Consider the following 21,596-nt stretch of genomic DNA (forward strand, 5'->3'; position numbering starts at 1 on the left):
GTTTCAGGGCAATACTTTTAAAAGTAGCTTTAAAATGATGGGAAAATGAAATAGAAGAATATGTTATTCACATTAAAAAGTTTCAGAAGGAAAAGCCAACAGACTAAATAAATCCTCATAAATGAAGGAGGTAAGGAAATACTCCTGTGCAAGAAATACTCACATATAAAATATGTCAACAAGAATATGTCACAGAATACATGTACTTAGTCTCATTTTACATATTTCTCTGTTAATACTTAAAAAGCATGCAGCACTGTGTAATCTACTGTTGCTCACTTGCCCCTTCTGAGTTTGGTGCTTAACTGTCTGCCACAGTCAACCCACAACAATATTCCAGTGGGAGACTGTGCTATATAAAATATAACCATGTGCTGCACAAGAGGCTTCATCATGTAAAACCTCCTCAGGAGGGAAAGGATCTAGGAGCCCAGCCAGAGTGTGGTATTGCTAGAAATGCTTTTCTCAGTAAAATCAATAAAGTATGACTATATAATTGAGAGACAGTTAGCTGAGAATATGCTCCCAAATGGGATTTTTCTTTAGGGATCCAGCAAGCCAAATAGTGTTCTGGGAATTAATAAAGCAAATTGATAGCCCACTCAAAAATCTCCAAGGGCTTTTCAAACATTACTTACTAAAAATCATTCCCATTGATAGGTTCCATGTGAATAGAAGGAAAACCTTTTTCACTGTGAGGGTGACAAGCACTGGGACAGGCTGGCCAGAGAGGTTGTGGAGTCTCTTTTTCTGGAGACATTCAAAACCCACCTGGACACATTCCTGTATGACTTACTCTAGGTGATCTTGTTCTGGCAGAGGGTTGGACTAGATAATCTTTCAAGGTCCCTTCCAACCCCTGTCATTCTGTGATTCTGTGAGTTGGACTTAGATACACCACGGGAAGGTTTGACTTGTGCAGAAGCCTGGCTGTGTCCAAACAAGTACATCTTTAAAAATGTATTTAAACTTATTTATTGCTTAACCAGTAAATCAATTAAACTCTGAAAGTGGAATATCACAGAGAAAGAAAATTAAAATTTTTCAGAAGCCAAAATTTCATTTCCTGGTCCTCAGCATCTACTTGCAATTATGGATGTATCAGTGCAGTTTCTATTACTGAGTGAAAGTGTGTACTTCCCACAAAATTAAATAACTTCATTTGTAACTTAATTGAAGTTGTTGAAATCCACTTGACTATTCTATGTAACATTCAAAGGAATAATTTTTTTTAAGTTTTGGACCTCTGAACATCTGTGTATGTTCACATTTTATGTAGATTTCAGCAAGTAAAGATGCCCCTTGCCCCATTTTCATACCTTACAGCTGGTGCTTGTGAGCTGTAGTCAACCAGAGGACATTCTAAGTGATTATAAAATTATAAACTGTATAAAATCATAAAGCACTTTCATTTCTGTTTCACACTACTGGAAACAGGCATTTTGTTTTAATACAGTAAAGCAGAGTGACATAGAGAGCTTATAATGTGATTTATGAAATCTGAAGCAATACAATATTAATAACGAGCACGTAGGTACAAAACCAGTTACCCTTGCTGTAGTTCATATATATTCATCACAGATTAAGCTAGAAAGTGGAGGTAATTGATTCTTAGGAGATGTGACCAGTAATTTGTTAGATGAGAGCCTGAATGAATAACTGAATTGATTTTCTTTTGTGATCTGTGCTGATAGACTACTTTGTCTAACCTTAACAGTTGGTAAAATCTGGGTTTCTTTTCTTTCTCTGCCATCTTTGAATTCTATGCCACCACTGAAATCATAGTCTGGTATTTACTCTTTGGTTTTTATCTGCACATTTGAACCTTCCAATGAATTTTCACTTCCATGTGCTACATGGTAGCTCACAAGATTGAATACCTGTGGTTGGTCTCATAAGTAGCTCATGAACTCTTTTCTGTGCACAAAAGAATATTCACACTGTAACAAGTTGTTGCACTCTCTTTTGTAGTTATCTGAAAAATAATAATAATGTAGTGTATTCATTTCACATATTCTAGAATGAATCTATGTAATTTAAATCTGTGTTACCATCAGTAATCATGAAAAGGGAGTTTCTTTGCTTTTGAATGCATAATGAATGCAAAATTTTGCAGAAACTTTAATCTTACTTTGCATTTTTCTTCTGTTTTAATATAGATTATTAATTTTTGAGTAATATTTTTATTTTGTATTCATTACAATAGTGGAGAAATTTAATGCTGCAATTTCCTCTGTTTATTTTTGGTGCTATATCTAATTTTAAAACAATAGTGTTTTGGCACAGGTGGAATTCACTGATGTGAGCTAATTTCTGCTGTGCTGTTTAAGATTTGACTAGTTCTGGATCATAGCTATAACATTCACTTAAATCCCTTGGAATTTCATAACTTTACAGAATTTTATTTCCTTTGCAATATAATGTATGTTATTACAAGATTTAATTATTTTGGCTGCATGGAAGAATGCTATATATAAAGAATTGATAAAACTGTGTGGATTAGTATTCATGTTGGAAGATCTGTTCCCAAGGGCATGTAGCAACAGGATAAGGGGTAATGGTTTTAAAGTAGAAAAGGGGAGATTTAGGTTGGATATTAGGAAAAAATTCTTCAATATGAGGGTGGTAGATCACTGAAACAGCTTGTCCAGAGAGGTAGTGGAGGCCCCATCCCTCAAGATATTCAATATCAGACTTGATGGGGCTCTGAATGAGCTGATCTAGTGAAGATGTCCCTGCTTACTGCAGGGGGGGTGGACTAGATGGCTTTTAAAGGTCCCTTGCAACCTAATGCATTCTATAATTCTGTGATTGGAAGTTTGATTGTTCTGAATCCTTGAGAGAGCAACTAAAGTTACGTTCTGCAGTGATCAGATTTTAGCCAGCCTGTGAACATCTTGATCTCTCTCCGCCTGAGAAAGAGAGAAAGGGAATCATTTGTCATTTTCCCCACCGTGAAAATCATGGAGGGTGAGAATGTTGTGCCATTAGTTCTATAAAAAAGCCCATCCCAAAATACAGCATTGCTTTCTGAGATCCTGTGTGTACTATTACAATTGTGTTCACATGGGGAAAGATCTTAAATAACTTTCAATTCATAATATTTCCAGAATAACAAGTTTTAGAACTTTTCCCTTCCAGATCAAAATATTTGACTTTGGGATTTTTAGCATTGGCTTAAAATGTTCAATAGGCTTGGAATTTTCCTAATCTTTTCTTTTCTCTTCCAGGAGAAAGGTTGAAATCATGCATACCCACAGTCTTTTCACGCTCCTTGGAGAGAGGTTGATGTTGCATACAAATACGGTGACCATTACAACATATAACACGCTTTATGAGGTACAAATTATTAAACACAGAGATTATTATCACTATTGTAGAAATTATTACTTCATTATATTGTTGTGATTCAGCCTGGAGAAGAGAAGGCTGCGGGGGGACCTCGTTGAAGCCTTCCTGTCTCTGAAGGGAACATACAAACAGGAGGGGAATCAGCTTGTTCAAAGGGTAGACACTGGCAGGACAAGGGGGATGGATTAAAACTAAAGGAAGGAAGGTTTAGATTAGATCTTAGGGGAAAGTTTTTTACAGAGAGAGTGGTGAGGGGCTGGAACAGGCTGCCCAGAGAGGGGGTGGATGCCCCGTCCCTGGAGGTGTTCAAGGCCAGGTTGGATGGGGCCCTGGGCAGCCTTGTATAGCTCCAGGCCTGGAGGTTGGTGTCCCTGCCTGTGGCAGGGGGGTTGGAGCTCTGTGATCCTTGGGGTCCCTTCCAACCCAGACCATTCTATGATTCTATGACTCTGTACTTTCCAATATTCTGCTTCTCAAGACTTCTGAGGAAATTTTAGATGGAAATTTAAAGGAGGATTTCTTTGTTCAGGCTGTATTTTGCAATGCTTTGGGTATTTTTTGAACAGTGTCATAAGTTTTGCATAGATTCTGTAAAACTCTGTAATTACAACTGTCCTGGTTTCAGTCAGGATGGAGTTAATGTCTTTTGTAGCAGTGGATGGAATGCTGTGTTTGGGTGTTAAAATGGGAGCAGTGCTGATAACACCCTGATGTTTTTAGTTGTGTCAAGCAGCCAAGGACTTTCCCAGTTCTTCATTTTTCTCTATTAATGAGAAAGGAGGGGACAAAGCCAGGACAGGTGACCCAAACATTGCAAAAGTTGAAGGAAAAGATCCTGCCATTTAAAATGTTCTTAATGCTCTACAAAAAAAACCCCAGTTACTGTAGACCTGCAATTGCTTTACTCCTCCATTGTTTGGAAGAGTTTTTCATTGCAATGGAAAGTCCTGGAGCCAAAGAAATGTTTTGGGGTTTTTTTTCCCTTTACCTTTTTCTTTCCTGTGCTATTCCTTTCCATTATACACAACTTTGAGAAGAGCTGGTTTTCGTTTTTAAGTAGCAATTCCAAAATGGTAACTGAGCACAACCACTTTTACATAACAGATACTGCTTGAGGCAAGTAAATATGACCTCAAAGAATTCAACTGTTCTACCAGACCTTTGTAGAAACTTCAGTTTTGACTATGAGCTATTTCATTTAAGCAAAATGCTGTCAACAACAAGTTGGTTGAAAGCCCCTGTTCTCATGCTTGCAAAGGCATAAAGATCTTCAAGGTTTGTTTTTTTTTTTAAATGGTGACTTAGAACTGAATCTTTTGCAATTTTTTTTTTTTTTATTTTTAGTCATAAAAAGGTGTAATGGCTTGATGGAGAGGTTTGGTCCCAGACAAGACATGGAAAACTAAAGGAGTGCTTGGTGTTTGGAGTTGGAGTCTGAGTGGTGTAGAAAATGTTGTCCTATGATTGTAAAAAACTGAATGCCAACAACTTACTCAAACCTCAAGTTCTTTTTTATTGTCCATATCTAAACTTGCCCCATGTGGTTTGACTACTCAGGTCTTACAATCTGTGTGTGCCTGTACTCAGTTTTCTGAGACCTTCTGTGATTGGAACACGAGGCAGCAGTGTGCTCAGGTGGCCAAGAAGGCCAACAGCATCCTGGGCTGTATCAGGAACAGTGTAACCAGCAGGAGTAGGGAAGTTGATAGATCTGTTATACTCAGCTCTGGTGAAGCTGCACCTTGAGTACTGTATTTAGTTTTGGACCCCTCACAACAGGAAGGATGTTGAGGTGCTGGAGTGCATCCAGAGGAGGGTGACAAAGCTGGTGAAGGGTCTGGGGTACAAGTCCTATGAGTAACAGCTGAGGGAGCTGGGCCTTTCTAGTCTTGAGAATAAGAGCCTGAGGGAACACTTTGTCGCTCTCTACAACTACCTGCAAGGTGGTTGCAGAGATGTGGGGGTTGGTCTCTTCTCTCAGTTGACAAGCAATAGGAAGAGAGGAAATTGCACCGGGGAGGTTTAGGTTAGATATCAGGAAGAATTTCTTTACTGAAAGGCTTGTCAAGCATTGGAACAGGCTGCCCAGGGAGGTGGTGGAGTCAATCCTTGTGGAGTCCAGCATCCACAGCATTTAGATTTCAATAAATAACCAGGGGAGGAGAAAAAAGGTTTAAGTGCCAGAGATGCAAAAGATTTTCCAAAGAGCTGATGCAGATATTTTCCATGGTCTCTTACAAAAACCAAAGACATATTTGTATTCTGTTTTACATGCCAATATGTAACAACCCAATGGCATCTTGGCTTGTATCAAAACCAGTGTGGCCAGTAGGTCTAGGGAGGTAATTGTGCCCCTGGACTGGGCATTGGTGAGGCCACACCTCGAGTGCTCGGTCCTGTTCTGGGCTCTTCAGCATCAGAAGGACATTGAGGTCCTGGAGCGAGTGCAGAGAAGGGCAACCAGGCTGGGGAAGGGGCTGGAGGGCAAATCCTCTGAGGAGCAGCTGAGGGAGCTGGGGCTGTTTAGCCTGGAGAAGAGGAGGCTGAGGGGAGACCTTCTCCCCATCTACAACTACCTGAAGGGAGGTTGTAGAGAGATGGGCGATGGTCTCTTCAGCCAGGGGACAGGAGATGGGACAAGGGGCAATGGCATGAAGCTGTGCCAGGGCAGGGACAGATTGGACATTAGAAACAAATGTTTTCCTGACAGAGTTGTCAGGGCCTGGAACAGGCTGCCCAGGGAGGGGGGTTGAGTCACCTTCCCTGGATGTGTTCAAAAAAAGGGTAGATGAGGTACTTAGGGATCTGGTTTAGCTCAGGATGGGAATGGTTGGACTTGATGATCTTCAAAGGTCTCTTCCAACCTTGTGATTCTGTGATTCTGTGATTCAAAGATAAGTTAGTTTACAACTGACATTAGTTTTATGATTGATTAATGAATGAGCTAATGTTCTACTTTAAAATAAGTAAGAATTATTAGTGAAATGATTCACCTCTGAAATAAATTTGCCTGAATATACTTATTGATTATCCTCCTTTATCATCACTAAATTTTTAGCTTGTTCTTAAAAATAAAGTTGCATATGTAGAATGAGTGACATGTATCCCTCCCAGTGTGGAAACTCTGTGGTATTGCCTCAGTATTGACTAATTAGTTTGTCAGGTACAATTCATGAAACAGGAGAGTGATCTGTCTTATGAGCTATGTGGATTTCCAGGATCGTTCCTGTGGAGTGTTGTCTGTGACTATTCCTGTTTCCTAGCAGAGGAAAACCAAACCCACTTTTAAGAAGTACTAGGTTTGATTATGGATGAGAATAGCTTTTGATACATGATATATTGATATATGAGAATAGCTTTTGATGCATGGTGCTCATGAAAGAATTTTTGATCTGTGAATGTATGATACTATGAAGAGTATGAGTAAAATACATTTAAAACATCATTATTGGATATTTAGTCAGCTAACTAAAAAGTTGCTTAGCCAGTCATGGTACAGCCATGAAAATCTTGCTCATTTCTTGAAGAATAAAAATGTTACTGAAATATTTCATGTGGCCAAAGCAAATGTTCTTAAATTCAAAAATGAACAAAGAAATGCTGTAACATTTAATTAAAAACAGTAAAAGGAAACTAATATTCTATGTTTTAGATCTTGACAGAACAAGTATGCACTCAAGTTGTTCATAAACCTCATCCAGAGCCAGACTCCACAGTGAAAATTCAGAATCCAAGTAAGGAAAATATATTATGTTTTTATGATAAAAGTGTTGCCTAGAGGTTGGGGGGCGGGGGGAGGTGTATGTGTTAAAATAGTTCAAGAAGGGCTAAAAATTACTGTATCTCAAATACATAATTATTCCAGTTACTACTTACATTAGTTGCTCTTAGAAACTATGTTTTAAACTGCTGTTAAAGTGTGTTAGGTAACTAATTTATTCTTTCAAAGTGATTCTTAAGGTGGTGGCAACACTGTTAAAAAACTCCACACCAAGTGCAGAGCTGATGGAAGTTCGACGGTTGTTCTTGTCTGATATGATAAAACTCTTTAGTAATAGCCGTGAAAATAGAAGGTATGTCACTGCAAATGCTGTTTTCTTGCCTTTTGACTTGTGGGTGATACCAAACTGTTAGACTCTTGTGTCAAGTTTTATACTGTACATTAAATGGAATATATAAAAAAAATAAATTGGATGGGTCTGGTAACTGAATGGGAAAAAGTTTTCTTATTTCAGCAACTAATATTGAATTCTTCTGTTTAGAATCTACTTTAAATTTGTTGTCATCCTGAAGTGTTTTTAAGGTTCTGCCTACCATTGGCTTTATGTTCAGAGATCTTCCTCCTCTTTTAACCATCACAATGTTAAAATAAAGCAGCTTTGTTTGGATATATTTTGACCTAATTATTTCACTTTAGATGTTTACTTCAGTGTTCAGTGTGGCAGGACTGGATGTTTTCTCTGGGATACATTAACCCCAAGAACTCTGAAGAACAGAAGATCACAGAGATGGTTTACAACATTTTCCGTATTCTCTTGTATCATGCAATAAAATATGAATGGGGAGGCTGGAGAGTGTGGGTGGATACTCTTTCTATAGCTCATTCCAAGGTAAGAAATGGCTCTTCAATGTTTTTTTAATACTGGCAACTCCCCCAAAGGGAGAAGCAGGATTAGTAAAATGAGATGTAAAGTGATTTAGTGCCATCTGGTGGCTGTCTCCATACATGTTCTGGTCATCGTTTTAGGTCTTTTGCTGTGAAATAATTTGTGAGCTGTATGTAATTAAATATGTTGTCCAGATTCTTGTTCGGTTTTGTCTTAGTTCATATGGCATATATTCTTCCAAGTAATCTTTTCATTTCTTTTTAAGGTCACATACGAGGCTCACAAGGAATATCTGGCAAAAATGTATGAGGAGTATCAACGACAAGAGGAAGAAAACATAAAAAAGGGGAAGAAGGGCAACGTGAGCACTATCTCAGGTCTTTCCTCACAGACAACAGGAGCAAAAGGAGGAATGGAAATTCGAGAGATAGAAGACCTTTCACAAAGCCAGAGTCCAGAAAGTGAAACGGATTACCCTGTCAGTACAGATACGAGGGACTTGCTCATGGCTACAAAGGTGTCAGATGATGTTCTTGGAAGTGCTGAGAGACCAGGAGGAGGAGTGCATGTGGAAGTTCATGACCTTTTAGTTGATATAAAAGCTGAAAAAGTAGAAGCCACTGAAGTAAAACTTGATGATATGGATTTATCACCAGAGACACTGGTAACTGGAGAAAATGGTGCACTTGTAGAAGTTGAGTCTCTTCTAGACAATGTATATAGCGCTGCTGTTGAGAAGCTGCAAAACAATGTTCATGGAAGTGTGGGTATTATTAAAAAGAATGAGGAAAAAGATAATGGTCCATTAATTACTTTGGCTGATGAGAAGGATGAACCTTCCACTAACAGTACTTCATTTCTTTTTGATAAAATACCAAGTCAAGAGGAGAAGCTTCTACCTGAACTTTCAAGTAATCACATTTCTATTCCAAATGTGCAAGAGACACAGATGCATCTTGGTGTGAATGATGATTTGGGCTTGCTTGCCCACATGACGGGTAGTGTAGATATAACATGTGCTTCGAGTATAATAGAGGACAAGGAGTTCAAGATTCACACCACTTCAGATGGAATGAGTAGCATTTCTGAGAGGGAGTTGGCTTCATCATCTAAAGGATTAGAATATGCTGAAATGACTGCCACAACTCTTGAGACAGAGTCTACTGGTAGCAAAACTGTACCTAGCGTTGATGCAGGAAGTATAATATCAGATACAGAAAGATCTGATGATGGTAAGGAAGCAGGGAAAGAGATACGGAAGATCCAGACAACTACCACAACCCAGGTAAGTTTCAAGTGCTGTAGCCATGTATGTGTCTGATGTAATTGCTGTTCCTTGCTGCTGGATGAATTAGTGGTATGAAATCTGAGAGATGTTTGAAGTATATTTCTTTAATGATATGAAAGATTTCCATCCTTCAAGCCTATTTGCTTTGAAAAGTCTTTCATGATTCTATAGAAAATAGTTATCTCAGTTGTGGATGCATTAGTTTAAAAAACTTAATTAAGAGAACCTCTCATCCATTTTTCTTAGTCCTGGTGGAGACATTAACTGATACTTCTAGAATTCTGCTTTAGGCTTTCTTGTTAGGATGACTTAAGATTAGAAATGTCTGTATTTTACTATGAAATATGTAATTGAAGTATTCTTTACTCTTGCTGTACTCAGAGTGCAATTTTACAACACTTCAGTACGCTGTCTTTCTTCCCATGCAGGAAGTTGGCATAAATAATCACCATGTTTGATCCTAACACAAGAAAAGGAATAGTTTAGGGAAGAAATAGAAGAAAATCTGTGACTTGATTTCCAGACCAGAGATGAATATTAAGAGAAGTTGTATCTACTTATGGGAGATCCTTTCTTATCTAGGTTTCCTTCTGAAAAATTCTGAAAAAGTAGTGGTTTTTTCAGAACCATAGCATTTTGAAAATAGGAAGGTCAACGCAGAAGTCTACTCTTTGAAATAATTTGTACTTGGTATACACAGCAAACTGTAGGATCACTTTGAAATTTTAAAGCACAGAATTCATTTCCTCACTGACATTGGTCAGAGACTGTATCACATAATCAAAGGTTGCTTTTAAGTATATTATCTGATGAAATAATTGACTGCCTCCAAGATTTTACCAGTTGACTGGATACATGTTCAGTGTGTACACCAGTATTTAATTTCTAGGGTTTAAAAGTCAAACAGACTTCCTGAAACTATGGAAGAAAAGCCAAACAAAAATTTGCTCAGCCAGGTACTATGTAGTGTGGTCCAAATCATCAGAAGAGTTTCAGAGATATGCTAAAGTACACTCAAAGTTCATGTCATCCAATAAAAGAACACAGATCAACCTGCCCCCTTTGTTTTTCAGAGAATCAGACAATCAAGCATTGTGTAGGGAACCTTAGATTAAAAGCATTCTGTATAATAAAGGACAAGCCCTGAAAGCTCTCAGTAGGAATAATGCATCTATTGTTATCAGTTCCCAAATGCCTTAAAATTAAGACTCTTAATAGGATGGAAATTAATAAATTGGAATGGATGGAGGATAACAAGAAAAAGGAGAGGTCAGTTGTTATTTTGAAGTGTGGACTTTTGTTTAATGAGTAATAGAGAAGTGAAACACTAGTTGTTGTTTGCTTGGTACCCATATAAACCCATAACCACAGTGAATTTGTGTGCTAAATCTTGAATGAAAAAGATAATCTGGAAATCCTCTCAGTGTGACTTCAGGACTTTCCTGTTTGTTGACATCTTTTCTTGATGAATTTCACCTATGAGAGCTGAATTATAAAAATGTAAATTCCTCATGCTTACAAATGTTAGGATCAAAATGGTATATGAATCTTCATGAACTTCTACCAGATCATTGTAAATTAGGGGAAACAAAATGTTTTCCAAATGTTTTACCCTTAGCTACTCACAAAATTCCCAACAGATCATTTGGATCTGTAGGTTATTTACACACTATGTCCTCTTCAAGAGTCTGACTCTACAAGTTAACTCCCTTGTTTCTCTACTTAAATGACAGTTAAGTCTCTAGATGTTTATATCCCTTTTAAAAATTTTTCTCAAAACCAAATATCAACTGTGTAACAGCCAGAATTGTTATAATCTAATCTCTTCATTGGGTGTTTTAAAATACTCTGTAAGCTTTAGTTAAATCTTTTCTGTTTATATGAAGTTAACCCAGTAAAAAAGAGATGGAAATATGTATGAAATAAAATGTAAATCAAACATTGTTTTTGTGAGTAAAGAGAATGTTAATTTTGACATGTCTACAGTGGACATGTCAACTACATGCAGTTGTACCCAAAAGAGAGCAAGTGGTAGGTGAATGGAGCTGTTAACCTCATGTTCTCTAAAAACAGATGTACAATTAGTTGCCTGCTGTATAAGTAAGAATTAAGTTGGGTTTTGTTAAGAAAGGCTGAAAGAAAGCAGGAAATTGCACAACAAAGTAGAGATGGGAACTTCTGCTTGCTTCTAAGAGTTAATGTCTTAGTGGATCAATTATTAAAGAATATAAAATTAACTTTTTCTTATGGTCCCAACTAGGATTGACTGAAAATAGATTTGAAAGGACTATGCAGAAGACTAGAAGACTTTAGAAGAATATAGATCTAAGGAGCTTTCCAGCTCAACTCCAGTGCCCTGTCTATTTTTACATTGCTAGCACAAATATTTTGTAAATGACTTTATGCTTTTAAATGTCCAGATTTAAAACACTGTGCTGACATCAGGGAATAAATATGCAAGCAAAGCAAATGTATTTTCTATTTCGTCAGTTTGTAGCTAATCTAAAGTCACTTTAAAATAATTTCAATGATCAGACTTTGTATTTCTTCCTTTCAGAGATGTTGCACATTATAAGTAATTTCGTTGTTATGAATATTTGCCTCAAATTCAGTCAAAATGTTTGTCCTTTACTGGTGTTTCCTTCCTTCTCCATCATATCCTCTGAGTGTACATTTTACTTTTGTATATAATCACCAAGTGGGAACAATCCTGTAGGCATTGAAAGGGAATGACATTCACATCCACCACCTGTTGGGAGAATTTAAAACATGTCCTGAGGATCTATAAAACTGTTAACTAATTAACAAAGTGTTAAAAAAGATTGCAAAATGAGATTTGGGAGACTAGACTTGTTTCTGTAACAATCCTGCTAAAAAGAGCAGATAAATAAATTGGGTTTGGAAAATGAGGAGCTGTCTAAAAGTTGGTTGACTGCAGGCTGAATAGGAGCCAGCAGTGTGCCCGGGCAGGCAAGAAGGCCAATGGCATCTTGGCTTGTATCAAAACCAGTGTGGCCAGTAGGTCTAGGGGGGTAATTGTGCCCCTGGACTGGGCATTGGTGAGGCCACACCTCGAGTGCTGTGTCCAGTTCTGGGCTCCTCACCATCAGAAGGACATTGAGGTCCTGAAGCGAGTGCAGAGAAGGGCAACCAGGCTGGGGAAGGGGCTGGAGGGCAAATCTTCTGAGGAGCAGCTGAGGGAGCTGGGGATGTTGAGCCTGGAGAAGAGGAGGCTGAGGGGAGACCTTCTCACCACCTACAACTACCTGAAGGGAGGTTATAGAGAGGTGGGCGATGGCCTCTTCAGCCAGGGGACAGAAGATGGGACAAGGGGCAATGGCATGAAGCTGTGCCAGGGCAGGGACAGATTGGACATTAGAAACAAATGTTTTCCTGACAGAGTTGTCAGGGCTGGAACAGGCTGCCCAGGGAGGGGGTTGAGTCACCTTCCCTGGATGTGTTCAGAAAAAGGGTAGCTGAGGTACTTAGGGATCTGGTTTAGCTTAGGATGGGAATGGTTGGACTTGATGATCTTCAAAGGTCTCTTCCAACCTTGTGATTCTGTGATAAGTACACCGATTCCTTGAAGCCATTGCTGTGTGGTTTGTCTGTGTTTTGAGGTAAATGCTCCAAAGAAAATTTTGTTACCAACAGAAAAAGATTAGTTGTTTCCTATAAACAAAGTCTGCTGACCTTGTATGTGCTGCATTCGGTCTTTTCTGTAATCCTTCAAGTGAAGAACCTGTGTGTAAAACATTGGGGTATAGCTGAGAGGAAGGCCAGGTGTAACCCCCTCAGTGCTGACTGGTTTGAACTGGAGCAGCTCCTTTACCAAAGCCTCCTGCCCTCCTTGGAATAGCAGCATTTCCTGCAGTTTGTGCTCAAGTTCTCTTTTAGCCCATCCTTTTTCCAATCCTGTGATCCATTCAAAAACACACTACAAAAAGTTAACACCATTTTTTTTCTGGATGCAGGCAGTACAGGGTCGATCTGTCACCCAGCAAGACCGGGATTTACGCGTTGACTTGGGATTCCGCGGGATGCCAATGACCGAAGAGCAGCGACGACAGTTTAGCCCAGGTCCACGCACAACTATGTTTCGTATTCCAGAGTTTAAATGGTCTCCCATGCACCAGCGGCTCCTGACAGACTTGCTTTTTGCACTAGAAACAGATGTACATGTTTGGAGAAGGTGGGTGGTTGTTTCTTCTGTGCCTCCTGGTTTGTGTTTCCATCGCCAAGGGAAAATGGAATGTGCTGTTAGAGGGGGTGTGCACTGGGATAGTGGGAAGGGGAAAAAAGTCTGTGTTAGTGTCCTGTATTTTCTCTTTCCACTCCTTCACAGCCTGTAACAGCTCTGTTTCACAGGTAACAAGTTCTGCTTTCTGGAGAGGTTGTATCATTCATGCCTACCTAACTAAACCCTCAGTTTATGTTTAACATCAGAATCTCCTGCCTCTGGTTCAGACATGAGGTAGACTGCTGTGTCTCCTAAGAGCTGTTTTCTTCCATTGCTCAATTAAAACAGAGCTGTAAACCTTATAAATAAGAACTCTTTCCTGTAACATTCTCTAAGGAATCACTCTTTCTAGGTGAAAATTTCTCTTTTGCATGCCTGGTTGTAGTTAGTCTTGGTGGTTATGTTATATGTTGTGACAGCGATGTGATTTCCACTGGGTTTTGTACACTCTAACAAAAATACTCAATAACTTATTGTTATCAGAGTCCTTAGGTAGAATAGACACTGTTTAATCTAATTTCCAGAACAGGATAGCTCATTTGCAGAAAACTTGAGCATAGTTGTATCCAAGGACCAATTTATATTCCATTCAATTTCCAGTTTGATGAATTGTTCTGTGATAGTCACTAGGAAAGAGACAATTTTGTATTTTTTTAACTTTTCTGTTTCTCAAATAGGTGGGAGGATTTTGTATTTGTGTTTAGATAATGCTTGGAGATCAAAGTTCATTTTATATGTTTTCAACTGAAGCCTTTAATATTTGTTTGCTGGCTGGCAGCGATCTTCTTCTACTTATAGACCAAGTATTCCTCAATATTTACACACAGTGTTTTATATTTTGGGGGAGTGACTGTTTCATGGGACAGTGTCTCCCCAATTAAGAGCTGCCAAGATTTCAGCTAATCTTATTAGCATCTGTGGCTGGCAAAGCTATTGCTAATGCTACATTTAATAATAGTTAATAAAGTGAATATTAGGTCAATATATCACTGTATTGTTAAGTTTCTGCTTTAAAACACTAGCAGGTGTAGTCATTAGGTGTTATCAAGGGTGCACTGGTGCAGTATGGTGAACTCTTGGTGCAGTATGGTGAACTCTTGGTGCAGTATGGTGAACTCTTGCTACTAAATAATAACTTCCACGCTGAAGAAATAGTCCTGATGCTTTCAGCAGGACTGTCTGTGAAGTGAAGTACTGGTTGACAAGAATAAAAGGTTACAAGCTGTTGTTCTCAACTGGGTATCTGACACTAACCCTGGTGTGAAAATAGATAGCAATCAATTTGGTCATTAGACTAGTCCTGTTCATATTTTTAGACAATTTACATGTCAAGTTTTGTAGACAAGATTTTGCCTTTTTATCAAAGAAACATTTACAGTTTGGTTGGAAAAAAAAAACAACAACAACAAACCCAAAAAACGTGTATCTAAACTTTTCTTTTAACTCTGTTTTTAATCCATCCTTTCTTTTGTTCCTGCAGTCACTCCACAAAGTCTGTGATGGACTTTGTCAATAGCAATGAAAATATTATTTTTGTACACAACACAATACACCTCATTTCCCAGATGGTAGACAATATTATTATTGCTTGTGGAGGAATTTTACCATTGCTGTCAGCAGCCACATCCCCAACTGTAAGTACAATATTTCCACCTAGTGGTCATATTAGAAATTGGTTTCAGTAATATAAACCAGCATTTCCAGCTGACTTTTCTTATTTAAGCAATCCTGTCCATTCTCTGCTAATCCCTTAAAAATATATATATAAATTTATAATCAAAACTGTTAAGCTTTGCTATGCAGATTGTTTATGTTTTGCATCTGAAATGTCAATTTTATTAGAGAAGTAGTGCAAAGAGTAGTATTTCATAGATATTTTAATGTTTTGTTTGAAAGAGAAGACCACTAGGATCGTGGTTACAAATCACAATTACTGCACCAAAATGACATGTTTTGTGATGGGTAGTCATTGATATTCATAAATCTGTTCTGCATGGCCACAATTTGCTTGCATGCCAAGTGACACCAGAAGTCATCCCCTCACTATTCCGTTTACTTCTGCCTTCAGTAGGTCCTGACCTTCATTTTCTTTTTGCTGTTTGCAAGTCTTGTCTTGAAATAGGCTGACAGTTTTAGCCACTGTGATGTTCTTAGGATGTTACCATTTCTTAGGATGTTACCATTTCTTAGGTCCTCACAGTTAAGGCAGGCAGAGTAGCCTAACAGAATGCTTTATAAAACAATAGCAAAATAATTTGTAAAGATTGAATTGTTGTCAGTAGTAATTATTTGAATTATTTCAATGCAACACCTTGTCTGTGCATGTATTATCTGTATCTATTTCTTTCATACAAATAGTTTTAGATAGAACATCCCATCAGAAGGACATTGAGGTCCTGGAGCGAGTGCAGAGAAGGGCAACCAGGCTGGGGAAGGGGATGGAGGGCAAATCCTCTGAGGAGCGGCTGAGGGAGCTGGGGCTGTTTAGCCTGGAGAAGAGGAGGCTGAGGGGAGACCTTCTCCCCACCTACAACTACCTGAAGGGAGGTTGTAGAGAGGTGGGCGATAGTCTCTTCAGCCAGGGGACAGGAGATGGGACAAGGGGCAATGGCATGAAGCTGTGCCAGGGCAGGGACAGATTGGACATTAGAAACAAATGTTTTCCTGACAGAGTTGTCAGGGCTGGAACAGGCTGCCCAGGGAGGGGGTTGAGTCACCTTCCCTGGATGTGTTCAGAAAAAGGGTAGATGAGGTACTTAGGGATCTGGTTTAGCTTAGGATGGTAATGGTTGGATCTTCAAAGGTCTTTTCCAACCTTGTGGTTCTGTGATAAGCATCTGCAGGTAGTTTTGGTCTTTGAAAGGGGAGAAAATGAGACTGAGAAAGGACAAAGAGGCTCCTCTGAAGCAATGAGGCTAGTAGGTATTGGAAGCTATGAACATAGTTTGGCAGCAAAAGCTCAATTCCTTGTTCTAGTCATTCAGTAACTGGGATTTCTTTAGTTTGCCTCTGCTGTTACCTCTAGATAGCTCATGAGAAAAAACATTTGGGGCAATTTTCTTTGAAAGGTATGAGTGTCTGGCCTAGGAACCGGCTAAGCATTAAGATGACTTTCAGCCCACAATTAATGGTTAAATGCTGGGTCAGACAGAATTTTCACTCTGTTAACTGGGAAAATATTTACTATAAACAGAAGTGCTCAGAGGAATGACCTGTGTTGTCTGTAGTCACAAGAATAACACCAGGGTTGCTGTTGTTCCGACAGGGAAGTGGAAGAGGGACTGTTCATCAGGGAGTGTAGTGCCAGGACAAGGGGCGATGGCTTCAGGCTGAAAGAGGCTGGGTTTAGGTTAAACAGTAGGGAGAAATTCTTTACTGTGTAGTGGCAGAAAGAGTAGGAATAGTTTGAAGCTGAAAGAGGGTAGGTTTAGATTACATATATCTTTTTACTGAGGGTGGTGAGGCACCAACACAGGTTGCCCAGAGAGGTTGTGGAAGCCCCATCCCTGTCAGTGTTTAAGGCCAGGTAGGATGGGGCTTTGGGCAACCTGGTCTAGTGGAGGGTGTCCCTGCCCATGGCAGGGTGGTTGGAACTAGATGATCTTTGAGGTGGTCCCTTCCAACCCTAACCAGTCTGTGATTCTATCAAAGATTTTGCAAATGCTTCATTGTAAATGTTGACAGATATGAGAGAGTGCACATCAAGTCATCCTGGAATACAGGCTGGACTCTCAGTCTCTAGATAAAAAGACATTGGAAGATATTTTTTAAAACAAACCTTTTAGAGTTCATTTGAAACAGAAGATGTTTTCTTTATAGTCATTTATCTAAAAATATAAACGACATGCAGTACTAATTAAGCTGTAATTGTCTGGGGTTTTAGCTCTTCTGGTTTCTGATATTGCACAGCCATTCTATAGAATAATAATTTTCCAGTTCACAATTTCCCTCTGTTCTGGATAATAAATATATACTTGTGTGTGTGTGTGTGTGTGTGCATAGAGAGAGTTGAGACAGCTTTACAAATGATACATCTGCTTGTTAAAACATTGTGTGTCACTACTGCCTTGCTACAATAGCAGTGATGGTCATGCATTGATACAAAGGACTACATTTTCAAATTTGTATATGCTGCATGCATTTCTCTACCAGGTGTGCAGTGTGTGTATTACTTAAATGCTCTATTTGCCCATCAGTTTAGGGTAACAGAATACAAATAAATTGTGAAAGAAACGAACTCACTAAAAATTCAGTATTGGCTTCAAACTGGATTAATTCTATTTTTTGAAATTAAAAACAAAAAGATAAAGTGATTACTTCTGTCCCAGACACACAGGGAGGGTAGGGAGAAGTAATTGATAAATTCACCTATTAACTTCACCTGGAAATAACTGTTATCTTTTAGATGCTGATTTCATAATCACTTCCAGCTAGCAGAGATCTTCTTTCCTCCCATTCAACTCCATTCCTGTTCTGTAATTGCCTGTCAATAAACTTTAGCAGGAGGATGAATTTATTCATCATAGCAATAGATAAAAAGTGCCCATTACATCCTTCCTCCTCCTTAGAGTAGGTGCTCTCCCTCAATACTGTTCTGCATCACAGTTATGAAGGGACCAGATGCCCTGAATATTATTCATTCTGAATAATGAATGAAATGAAGCTTCATACTGATTCTCAGACTTCTAATACTTTTGCATCCTTGAACTGCTGTGGAGAAAGTGGATGGACTGCTGGTTGGGAATATATTTCTTAGTCTAGAAAGGACAAAATAGTCCAGTGCTTACAACCAGTTACAAAAGGCTCTGCCTCACTCTTTTCCTTCTAAGAGCTACTAACTGGAAGAGAGAAGAGCTCTGAAACAGGAAGATTTAAAGTGTGTCTTCACTGCATAAAAACACAGCAGGCCTTCTAGTGACCTTTTCTGCCAGAGTAACTCTCAAGGGACAAAAGAGCCAGTATGCTTTCTCCTTCACTGAGTCAAAGAATCACAGAATGGTTGAAGCTGGAAGGGACCTCTGGATGTCATGTGGTCCAACCCCTTTGCTCAAGGAGGGTTACCTACAGCCAGTTGCCCAGGTCTGTGTTCAGATGACTGTTGAGTATCTTTGTGGATGACCAGCTCCCTGGGCAACCTGTGCCTGTGTTCAGTGACCCTCCCAATGAAAAAGTGTTTCTTGAATTTCAGATGGAACCTGCTGTGTTATAGGTAATTAATTTACTGATTTTTTTTTTCCACAAGATACACAATCCAAATTTTGTGTTGGGTCTCAGGAATCCATTCCAACATCAACCATTCTGGTTTTCTCTGTGATTTTATGGTTCTATATAATTTAAACTGGCCATGGTATAAGAAGTCCAGTCAAGTCATACTGCACTCCTCTTTAAGGAAAACAAGTTGTTCACATGTTAAATATGCTGCCTTACTGGGTCAGCCCAAGGACCAGGTTGCTTTAGCATCCTACCTCCAATACAGACTGTTTGTAGCTTATGTCAAAACACAGAAGTATGAGGAAATATATTGATTGCTCTCATGATACTTTGTTGCAACAGTTAGGATTTTAACAGCTAGAGAGGGTGTTTGGACTGTCATGTTTAATAACTGCTGAGGAATTTATCCTTCCAGACTTTGTCTAATCTTTTTTGAAGCTACTTACTCTTTTAGCCCCCATAATATCCTATGGCATTGAGTCTGACAAAGTAATTATATAACCTTCAAAGCACTTGTCTTTTTTACTTTGACACCTACCTAAATGTATGAAGTCACTATGGCCCTTGCTTTGTAGGCTATGCAAGGAGTATTTAATAATACCTTTATTAATTTCCATATCATTTATCACTTTGTGGACTTGAGTCGTATCTCCTGCTCTGCCTGTTTGAATACATAGAGTCTTCTTGTTTAGTCTGTCTGTCTTTGGAAGCCTCTGATCCTCAGTATATTTATTCTGTGGAGCTTCTCTGAGGTGTCAAAACCCACATATACTCAATTTTACTTTTTACTCATTTTACTTAATTTCTTCCTTTTTCACTTTCATGAAAGGTGACTCAAATATTCCTTTTGGACATATAGTGAAATTTTGAAGTAATAATTATTTATTTCCTCCTAGTGTGTTTTATTTGTGGTATAGAACATATTGACATCTGCTTCTAAAATCTAATTTAATTTTTGGTCTGGAGTAATTAAATATGATAGCAAAAAGGCTATAGAACAGAAATTTAAGGTCATTTCACCCCTTAACTTCAGGATAATAAGACAGGATAGCATTCAGGAAGAGAACAGGGTAAATTTAGGTATGCTTAAGAAGAACTTCTATGTGGACTAGATGTCTAGTCAATGGAAATCTACTTAATAAAAGCATATGATTCAGCTGTCTCTGATAGAGACATTTAGTGGCTGGTCAGCCAGATCCCTGTAGGTTCCATCAACTGCAATGATTGTTAACCTGGAGCTGAATCCAGCCTGGTTTTGCCAGGCTTCTTTGCTTGTTTTCTAATGGAGAAGATGACAGACAGAAACACATGGTTCCTTTATTGATCTCCCAGTCCTACCTATCCACAGTTCCTTGAATTAATTCAGTATGTCAGTCTGAGTTTCAAGGAAAGCCTCCTCCTTGCAAGGAGTCTGGTTCTTGAACAGTCCTAAATGTCTGTTCTGAAGTTCTCAACACTGATTTAGTGTAAGTTCTTCTTATATGTGTCCCACTGACTCTCATTTTTAAGGCATTTTGCCTATTTCTTTAATAGAATATTGGATGCTTAAATTAATATAGGCTATGTGCAGATGAGAACCCAGATATAAATTTATCAGATTTAGTCACAGATTATTGGAGTAATTGCAGAATTATTTTTTCTCTCTTTTGTGCAACAGATTCTGTGTGGTGTTCCCTCCCTTGCTGAAAAAGCAGTACTGCCACAGTTGGTGGGAAGATGAATGTTTGCAGAATGTCCTATTTCAAACAGACTTTTTCCTTTGCACAGTTAGGATTCTTAATGAAATGGCACTTCTCAGATGGGTGGAGAATTACTCCATGATCCCTTGTCTGCTGTAAAACAGGCAATCTCAATTATGGAATTTCCCCACTTTTGAATTCTTGTATTAGAGATCTGCCTTTTCCCTTGATTTCTTTTTTAATCCAGACTAGCATGGTCTGAGGAGAGCTGTGAATAGGGACCTTTAAACATGAATGGGAATAAGAAAAGGAAAAATGCTTTATCTGTGAAAACAAACCACTCACAAATCTGTGAGTGACTCAGGGGTAGAGCATAGGCTGTATGTTTGTATGGAACATCAGGGAAAATTCACTGGAATTCCCAGTAACCTATTCCCACATGCTTTAATATTTTGCTTAGTTTCAATTCTCTGCCACCTCTGTCTCAGGATCTATACAAAGACTGGCTTCAAGGAGGCTGAGGGGAGACCTTCTCCCCACCTACAACTACCTGAAGGGAGGTTGTAGAGAGGTGGGCGATGGTCTCTTCAGCCAGGGGACAGGAGATGGGACAAGGGGCAATGGCATGAAGCTGTGCCAGGGCAGGGACAGATTGGACATTAGAAACAAATGTTTTCCTGACAGAGTTGTCAGGGCCTGGAACAGGCTGCCCAGGGAGGGGGTTGAGTCACCTTCCCTGGATGTGTTCAAGAAAAGGGTAGCTGAGGTACTTAGGGATCTGGTTTAGCTTAGAATGGGAATGGTTGGACTTGATGATCTTCCAAGGTCTCTTCCAACCTTGTGATTCTGTGATTCTGTGAAATGATGATGTTTTTAGAGGGTTGTCAGTTGTATATATGCAGCAATCCTAAGTGGAAGAAAATATTAACAAAAACAACAGAAACTGTTTTGCTGTTTCACACTCCAGTGTTGATTCTGATGTCATGCTTATTAAATTGGGAATATTAGATATCTCTGCCAATATTACAAGCATGTCATAAAATATCAAATCCGGATTTCCTTAGTAATATTTTTTTCTTTCTATGAGCAAGGTCTTTCAGATTTGTTTTTTTTTAATTACAACTATAAGAAAGTCATTTTTCAGATAGTTTATAAATGTGAAGAAAGGTTTTTTGGTGTGGTGTAAGGAGAAAGGTTGGCAGAAGATGCTTTCTGGTAAT

The 21,596-nt window shown here is 38.8% G+C and overlaps 1 protein-coding gene across 4 annotated transcripts in view; it reads left to right on the top strand.

Moving 5' to 3' along the window:
- NBEA (neurobeachin) overlaps window positions 1-21,596 on the top strand; it is a gene marked incomplete at both ends in the record, with an annotated part of 550,746 nt that overhangs the window by 187,144 nt on the left and 342,006 nt on the right. For all 4 annotated transcript variants that reach the window (XM_084277996.1, XM_084277994.1, XM_084277997.1 and 1 more), the window contains 7 exons: window positions 3,231-3,339; window positions 7,004-7,085; window positions 7,301-7,424; window positions 7,769-7,961; window positions 8,224-9,243; window positions 13,221-13,438; window positions 14,967-15,120. In XM_084277996.1, the coding sequence (XP_084134122.1) occupies window positions 3,231-3,339; window positions 7,004-7,085; window positions 7,301-7,424; window positions 7,769-7,961; window positions 8,224-9,243; window positions 13,221-13,438; window positions 14,967-15,120 (1,900 nt within the window). The remainder of the gene's footprint in view (window positions 1-3,230; window positions 3,340-7,003; window positions 7,086-7,300; window positions 7,425-7,768; window positions 7,962-8,223; window positions 9,244-13,220; window positions 13,439-14,966; window positions 15,121-21,596) is intronic.

This window comes from Gallinula chloropus (assembly GCF_964237585.1).
Source record: "Gallinula chloropus genome assembly, chromosome: 1".
NCBI classification, from domain to species: Eukaryota; Metazoa; Chordata; class Aves; order Gruiformes; family Rallidae; genus Gallinula; species Gallinula chloropus.